At 44.1% G+C, this 8,494-nt stretch overlaps 1 protein-coding gene across 1 annotated transcript; it reads left to right on the top strand.

Moving 5' to 3' along the window:
- Nucleotides 1–3,540: 3,540 nt before the first annotated feature.
- On the top strand, nt 3,541–7,212 carry LOC137631313 (uncharacterized). The gene is made up of 4 exons (XM_068363091.1): nt 3,541–4,263; nt 4,348–5,117; nt 5,436–5,939; nt 6,201–7,212. Exons 1-4 carry the CDS (start codon nt 3,541–3,543, stop codon nt 7,210–7,212), a joined length of 3,009 nt encoding a protein of 1,002 aa, XP_068219192.1.
- Nucleotides 7,213–8,494: the final 1,282 nt, after the last annotated feature.

The following is an 8,494-nucleotide window of genomic DNA, read 5'->3' as shown; positions in this document are numbered from 1 at the left end:
GCCGGCATAGCTAGGTCTTGCCGGCATACCCGGCATGCTAGCTAGAGAGAGAGAGAGAGATAGCATGGAAAAAAGGCTACTCCTTACTGTGAATGTATACAGTAATTAAGGATGTAAAAGTCTAATTTGACTGCCTTTCTCCAGAAAGAAGGTTCTAATAGAAGGGGAGAATGTACCATTCAGGCTTCCATGCAGCTACAGTACTATTGCCGACAAGGTACCGCCGATACACTGCCGGCCGGCAAGTCCAGCAGTACCAGTACAGTCGGCGTGCTGCCAACTGAGTCAGCACTATCTGTGCCGGCCTGGCCGGCAGTACCCCGGCAACAGGACCTGTAGCAGCAGTCCAAGGGAGGACTGAAGAACCTTGGGAACAGAAGGGACTTCCCTCTCTCGGCCATCATGGTCGCCGGCAGCCATCTTGGCTGCCGGCTTGGCCGACAGATGAAGTCGTTGGCGGCAGTATGTTCTGGCGTCAGCCAAAGACATGGCTAGAGAGGGAGTCTGGCTGGCTCCGGCAACCTACCAGCAAATGTAAGGTTGCAAGTTGCCGGCCTAAAGAAAGACAATGGCTCAGCCATCAAAAGTGGACAGAGGGGTAGGGAACAGGGTCCTGTAACGAGTGTGAAAGGAACTGGCAAAAATTGTCAGTCTTACCACCTGTAAAAGAAACTCTGTTTCGTTATCGGCAGAATCCCTGGGAATAGGAGAGACTCAGTTCTCCATCCCAGAGATTGCCGACACAGTTAAGGGGATGGCGGCACTGCCGCCTCCTCTCAACAAAGAAGAAACAGAGTTCCAGTGCCACGTATCCTAGGCTAAAGAAAATTACTCTTCAGCCCAGAGTACTGTGGCATAGGAATAGTCTTTTAGTTGCAAGGAGAAGATGGTATCCTACCATAATTTCAAGTGCGGCTAATGAGGGTTAACCTCCATTGCTGGCCACCTAGCCGGCAGGTGAGTGATGGTATCCTACAACCCATTCGCCCTGCCGGCAGGTCGCCAACATAAGACTAAATACTCTGAGATTCTGACTAAATCCCAAAACCTGATGGTATACCACAACCAACGGTTAAGGGAAGAGGCAGGACAAACCCTAAGTTAGCCATGTCTGAATAAAATTCAAGGCACGGCTATTAGGGTTGTAGCCTGAGGCTACACTCAGAGGGAAAGAGATTACCCTTAAGTCTCCGAAGAGACGTGTAAAGTTTCATAACATTCTAGGAGGTATCAGTCTCCACTGAATGAAAACAATACACGAGGGTAACCGGGGAAAGTCTGAACGTATAGTAAAACGTCTAGGTAAGGTTACCTAGGATATAGGAGATCTCGGTTACCTAAATCACCGAAACTCTAACTATACGATCGACAGAGAAAAGGGGGAAACAAAAATTATGCACATTATCGAAACTTTACAAGAATAATTGCCTAAATAGCTAAATAATTAAAATAATTAAATAAAGCTATTAAAAACTGGAAGTCGTTCTGCTATCTAAATAACACATGCCTAACGAATGACGGCGCCATGGCGCCTCCAGTAACTGGCCTAGCTCTTAAACACAATAAAATACTCTAATTTCATTGTGAAACAGGAGCTAAAATATACTCATAGTAAAGACCCGATACTCAACTTTCCAGAGGCGGAAGAAGATGGAGAAAGACTAATAATAATCCTGTAAAACGATCGAAAAGTTAGGTCACCAGGAAATATCACCAAGTGAGATCCCTACAAAAAAAGGAATGTCCGCCATCGTGGGAATGGCGCTGTTGTATTCCCAATAGTATTACGAGAGCGGGGAGAGCCTTTGGACGGCTCCCTTTTATTTTGCCACATCCTCCCTGAAGCCAAAACGCTGTTTGAGGTGCAGATTGCTATGGAGGCGTGTCAAGATTGCGTACGCTGATATTATGTGATATCTTTGGGAGAAATTTTAAGGATATTCGCGCCAGGAGTTAGAATTCTGGATACCTAAAGGTAAAATTCTCTGGGAATATCACTGTAGTACACATATCCCTTAGGAAGCTACTTTAAGGAACTTCCATCACGACGACATGGCTTGAGCCCAAAAAGTTCATTATATCTTATCGCGACACTACTGGATCCATCTTTCTAGCAGCAGCTTTGGCATCAAGTAGGTCTTTGGTGTGAATACACAGGTCGTAGTTAACAATCACGAAGTATGTGCTATATCATATCCATTCCATGGCTACATGAGCACTCACTTTTTTTGTTACCGCTCATGAATGGCAGAGCTAAGGGACAGTGACATTGCCCTACCAACCAGGACAGTGCCCCAAATAACTGATCATATACCCATATAATCACTGCCCAAGGCCCTCTCCACCCGAGCTAGGACAAAGGAGGGACAGGCAATGGCTGCTGATTACTCAGCAGATAGACATATACGCTCCCTCAAACCCCCCATCCGTAGCTCACAAGGCTGCAGCGACCTAACAAATTTGAGAGAGAATCGAACCCCCAGTTTGGCAATAACCAGGCAAGGACGCTACCAACAGGCCACCACAACACTAAGGTAGTAGATTGCCCCCATTTATGAGGTGTTGCTCCCAGTCTTGCTTACTCTGGTTCTTGCTTTGTTCAGTGTTACCCAGTCTTTTCTGGGAAGGTTCTTTCCACTTCGAAGTTGTTCGGGCAATGATCCCATTTTCTCCACTTTCTGAGTCCGTGGTTTACCGATTGCATAGGATCTAAACTATTAATAATCATGAAGCTTTTCTGGACTGCAGCCTTCTTACTTTGTCACTGTGATCAAAAAGGGAATGTCTGGGTTTCTCTGTGGATGTGAATTTCCCCTTATTTGTAGAGTGCTGGCAGAAGAGTTGGTTTTACAGTACCAGTTATTATGCAGCAAATTGTTAACCTCAGGATCTATTTTGTAAGCGTGCCATGATTTAGCCAATGCTGCAGCTGAACAATAATTAGCAATAGAATAGCTTAGCGCTAGAGCTGTTGTTCTCAATATTTTGGAATCTGGTCCCCAGTTACATTTGGCAAGTTTGTCCAAAAGATTGTTTTTTGTATCAACACTTACTTGATTTTCTTTGTGATCTACAAAAAACAAGGTTCGGTCTAATGTGACTCCCAAGTAGATAGGGAAGTCATCATAGTTAAGTATATCATTGTTCCAGAGGATGTTCAGTTTTCTTTTTGCCTGGTGGTTATTCAGAGGGAATGCACAGACCTGCATTTTCCCAGGATGGGCATTAAGGGAGTTTTGTATGCTATACTCTGTAAGATGTTCCAGGGCAACCGATAGTCTTCTTTTGATTGTTTCTGTAGGATGTTTCCATATAATGCACTTTGAAAGTTATTTGTATTCTCGCCATAATCTATTAAAGGCGGGAGATATTGAATCTGGGGCAGTCTCGCTGGAGCAAGCGTGGCCTCAACATTGTTATTGCATTGCTGCTCACCATGTATTGAATTGTGAATACATAACTATTGCACATTGCTCGTGTTTGAGTATACCCAACCTGCATACATGGCGCAGTGAGTAGGATTGCAGTGAAGCCTTCAAGATGTCGGGTGCAAGATACTCAACAACACCAAGAAGAGGGACCCTTCGACGGGCTGCACGTGGCCGCATCAATGGTGGGAATGAGGACCTTCTGAATGCAATGGCAAACCTTTTCTTGCAGCAGCGACAGAGCAGTGGTGCCCCCTCAGGTATGAGGGCAATTATGCCCGACAAATGTTCGTACGAAATGTCACAAGGAGCATTTAGGAAGTGGCGTAGGTCAATGACAGATTGGTTCCAAATTGGCAGGGTTGCAACTGAAGATGCTGTGCTGAGCATTCGTTTGAACTGCGATGATCAGTTGCAAAGGGCATTGGACGCCTGTTATACGGCCGATGAATGGAAAGCCCTTTCTTTACATCAGGCATTGGATGCCGTCCAAGAAGTGACTCAAAAGTCTGTAAATCGAGCAATTCTGTGGGATAAATTTTTTAGTGCACAGCAAGGGCCTATGGAACCCGCGAAGACATATGTACATCGGTGTCAGGAATTAGCTTTAGATTGTGCTTTCCGCTGCCCTCAGTGCCAAAATGACATGAGTGACTATATGCTGACTCACAGGTTAGTCAGTGGTTTAAATAACTGTAGACTGAAACAAGAAATACTCCAGGACTACGAGAAATATAACAGTGTCGCCAAAATTCTACAGAAGTGTGAAATATATGAGGCAGCTGAAAGGGACAGTGGGGCAAACAAATTTAACCAGAAACTCATTACCGCCAAGGTGGGGAAGGAATTGCTGCCCTATAATAGTAATGAAACAGAACATAGTGATGTTGCGGCAGTAAAATCGAACTTTCGTCGACAGAAGGATAGTAAGCTGCTCATGTCAGGTAAGAGATGTGATAATTGTGGGCGCATTCATGAGAAAAATAAATCTAGCTGCTATGCAAATGAAGTGTGTTGCCACAACTGTGGTATAAAGTTTCATTTAGCTAGATATTGCAGAAAAAAACGTGTGAATAACAAGGCAGCAGGCATTGAAGTCGACCATGATGACGACACTATGTCAGTGATGGCATGCACATTAGTGCAACATTGTGGGGTCCAGCAGGTGACAGCATTGTTGGGAAAACTACCGTATGTACGCGTAAAAATTGAACATAAAATGAGACGTGATGTACCAATGTATGAGGCATTTATTGATGCCATTGCCGATACTGGGGCTGAAGTTTGTATTATGGGGGAAAAGGTTTTGCATCAATTAGGACTGAACGTGAAACAGCTGCATCGTTCGAACGCCAGGGTCAATCATGCAGCCGAAAAACCCATGAGAGTACTGGGTAGTGTGCGTTGTACAATAACATTATGTAGAAATATTGCTCTAAATATAGAGGTGTTAGTAGTGTGCGGTGTCTCTAGGCTATACCTATCTATAGATGTATTTAAGTGTTTAGGATTAGTGGATGCGAACTTTCCCCATCATGTTAAGGTAGACGGGATATCAGTAAATAATATTGGTAGGGAACGGCCCAATAGTGTGGATGCCAATGACGTCACCAGTGATGTGAGCAACAACCATGACGTCATAGAGTTGCCGTTCTCCTCTCAGGAGGCCAACGTACCTAAGCTCAAAAGGTGGATTTTGGAGCGTTTCTCTGGTACGGTATTCAATACTAAACGGAATCCTTTACCGGTAATGAAGGGAAAGCCACACCATATCCACCTTCTCCCTGATGCAGTCCCATACGCATGCCATACGCCAATTCCAATTCCCAAACATTGGGAGCAAGAGGTAAAAAAACAGCTAGACGACGATGTAAAACTGGGAATAATCCGCCCCGTTCCTACAGGAACTGCAACCGATTGGTGTGCGCGAATGGTGGTAGTGGCTAAAAGGAATGGAAACCCAAGAAGAACAGTGGATTACCAAGGGCTAAACAAATTTTGCAAAAGAGAAACTCATCACACTTTTGCCCCGTTCGACATGGCATCCGGTGTACCTGTACGTTCATACAAAACTGTAATAGATGCCTATTCTGGTTTTCACCAAGTGGAATTAGATGAAGAAAGTCGGCACCTGACTACCTTCATATCCCCATGGGGTAGGTACCAGTATTGTAGGACCCCAATGGGACATGTCTCTGCCTCGGATGCATACTCAAAGCGCTTTGATGATGTAATAGCGGACATTCCAAGAAAATCTAAATGTGTCGATGATGTTCTCCTTTATGATGATACTGTGGAAGGAGCGTTCTATCATACGATAAGTTTTTTACAAGTAGGTGAAGAGAACGGAGTTACCCTCAATCCTGAAAAATTTCAATTTTGCCAACGCGAGGTAGACTTTGTGGGCTATGAATTAGGTTGGGACAATTTCAAGCCAGGTGAGGAAAAGCTGTCTGCAATCAAGAACTTCCCAATGCCAAATCAACCAACCATCACTGACATAAGATCTTGGTTTGGCCTCGTAAACCAATTGGCCCCATTTGTTGCTACCTCTCAACTAATGGAACCCTTTCGAGACCTCCTAAAAAAGTCTACAAGTCGAAAGGTATACTGGGATGAAATGTTACAGGATGCGTTCGAAAAGACTAAAGAAATTTTATGTAATCTGATTGGGGATGGATTGGCCTACTATGATAAATCCAGGCGAACTGCAGTAATCACTGACTGGTCGCGTGATGGGATGGGATTTCTGGTGTTACAACAACATTGCAGTTGCGAAGAGGATAAAGTCCCATTTTGTTGCAAAGGGGGGTGGAAGCTTGCCCTCTGTGGAAGCAGACATTTAACCTCGGCAGAAGTTAATTATGCAGTCGTTGAAGGAGAGGCTTCCGCCATGGTATGGTGCTTTCAGAAAGCTAGATTATTCTTACTGGGGTGTCCCAATATTATCCTTGTTACTGACCACCGTCCGCTAGTCAAAGTGTTTGGGGACAGAGAATTGAAAGACATTGCAAATCCTCGTTTGCTTCGATTAAAGGAAAAAACATTACAATACAGTTTCACAGTAAAATATATCCCTGGGAAGAAATACTCCGCAGCCGATACTCTTTCGAGATATCCAGTAATCAGAAGCCCAATAAATGCGAGTGACCGTGAGATGGGGGAGGATGTTGAGAGTTCATGCGTTGCAGCACTGATGACGTCGCTGAGTGATGACGTCATAACCCTCGACTGGAATTCTGTTAAAAGGGCTGCTGAAAGCGATGTGGAATATCAGCTGCTAAAGAGTATGGTAGCCGCAGGTTCTTGGCCGGTATCGAGAAATCTAGTCGACTCCAGCATAAAGCCGTATTTTAGTGTACGGGATCGACTTGGCATCGTGGACGAACTGGTAGTGTATTCATACGATGACGGGCACATACGTCTGGCAATACCTGTGTCACTACGAGACCAAGTTGTCTCTAACCTACACTCAGGCCACCAAAGTTCTGATTCAATGATTCGTAGGGCACGACAAGCTGTGTATTGGCCTGGGATGGAGGGTCAACTGAAACTCAAGAGGATGCAGTGCAGAACATGTGACGTCATCGCTCCGTCCCAACAAAGGGAACCACTATTGCCTACCCCACCCCCTGAATATCCTTTTCAACAAACAGTCACGGATATGTTTCAAATGTGTGGAAAACAATATCTGGTATATGCAGATAGGCTTACTGGTTGGCTGGAAATTGCCTTCTTTCCAAATGGTGCCACTTCTGCTAAGTTGATTCCCCTCTTCCGATGATACTTCATGCAGTGGGGCGCCCCGGAAGAAATCTCCCTTGATGGTGGCACCAATTTGGTAAGCACTGAGATGGCTAGTTTCCTACAGAAATGGGGGGTTAGGATGAGAATATCCTCAGCCCATTACCCCCAATCCAACGGAAGGGCAGAGGCAGCAGTACGTACAGCAAAGAGAACCATTCAAGATAACACAAGAAGCGACGGAAGCCTCGACACAGATAGTTTTGCAAGAGCCATATTGCAATATAGAAATACGCCCCTAAGAGACATCGATAAATCGCCGGCACAGTTAGCCATGGGACGACAACTCAGGGACTCAGTCCCCATGATTAAAAGCTATCATAAGATAACAGAACAGTGGGCAGACATTATGATAGACAGAGAGGAGAAGATGGGTAAACACCTGAGAAATGTCAAGTTCCGTCATGATTCTAGTGCAAAGAGACTCCACCCCTTGCAAGCGGGTACCACAGTAGCAGTGCAAAATGTTGTCTCTAAGGCCTGGGATCGTATTGCAAAAGTCGTTGAAATGAAAGGAGACCGCCAATATGTCATAAAACTAGATGGTAGTGGAAGAATATCAACGAGAAACAGAAAACATCTTCGGGAAATAAGAGTGCAGGATTTCCCCCCACCTACTCGTTCACTTTCCCCCGCTGACTCGTGTGCCAACCCCCAACCCAGAAGAGGGACCAGGAAAATAAATCCTCCGAGTTGGCATGAAGACTATATTTTATGATTTTTCAATTATGTACAATTTGATTTCTCTTTAATTATGCACAATTTGATATCTTTTTTTTTGTACTGAATATGTGACCAGTTTGTAATAATTTGATAATTTCATGCAACTAAATGTCGTCTTACTTTGCAATGAGCACGTAATCGCGCTCCACTTATATGATTTGTGTTATCTTTTATATAACACCATTTTGTCATCAGTATGCCTTATACTTCTCTTGCTGTATGATTACTTTATAAACCCTCAATTTCATGAAAAATGTAATACATTTATTTTAGAGAGGGGATGTAGGATGTTTCCATATAATGCACTTTGAAAGTTATTTGTATTCCCGTCATAATCTATTAAAGGCGGGAGATATTGAATCTGGGGCAGTCTCGCTGGAGCAAGCGTGGCCTCAACATTGTTATTGCATTGCTGCTCACCATGTATTGAATTGTGAATACATAACTATTGCACATTGCTCGTGTTTGAGTATACCCAACCTGCATACAGTTTCAAATGTATTTGACTCTAGCAATACAAAAATAGTCTACATATATGA

The sequence above is a fragment of the Palaemon carinicauda genome, chromosome 39 (assembly GCF_036898095.1).
Source record: "Palaemon carinicauda isolate YSFRI2023 chromosome 39, ASM3689809v2, whole genome shotgun sequence".
In the NCBI taxonomy this organism is placed as follows: Eukaryota; Metazoa; Arthropoda; class Malacostraca; order Decapoda; family Palaemonidae; genus Palaemon; species Palaemon carinicauda.
Note: the sequence above shows the minus strand (reverse complement) of the source record. Positions and strands in the feature narration are given on the sequence as shown.

What these genes read in the sequence shown, in the direction of transcription:
- LOC137631313 (XM_068363091.1), top strand. Translation starts at nt 3,541, where the DNA reads ATGTCGGGTGCAAGATACTCAACAACACCAAGAAGAGGGACCCTTCGA. An exon ending in AACGTACCTAAGCTCAAAAG is followed by an intron (nt 5,118 to 5,435) that starts GTGGATTTTGGA and finishes ATTTTGCAAAAG; the next exon opens with AGAAACTCATCACACTTTTG. An exon ending in ATCACTGACATAAGATCTTG is followed by an intron (nt 5,940 to 6,200) that starts GTTTGGCCTCGT and finishes ACAACATTGCAG; the next exon opens with TTGCGAAGAGGATAAAGTCC.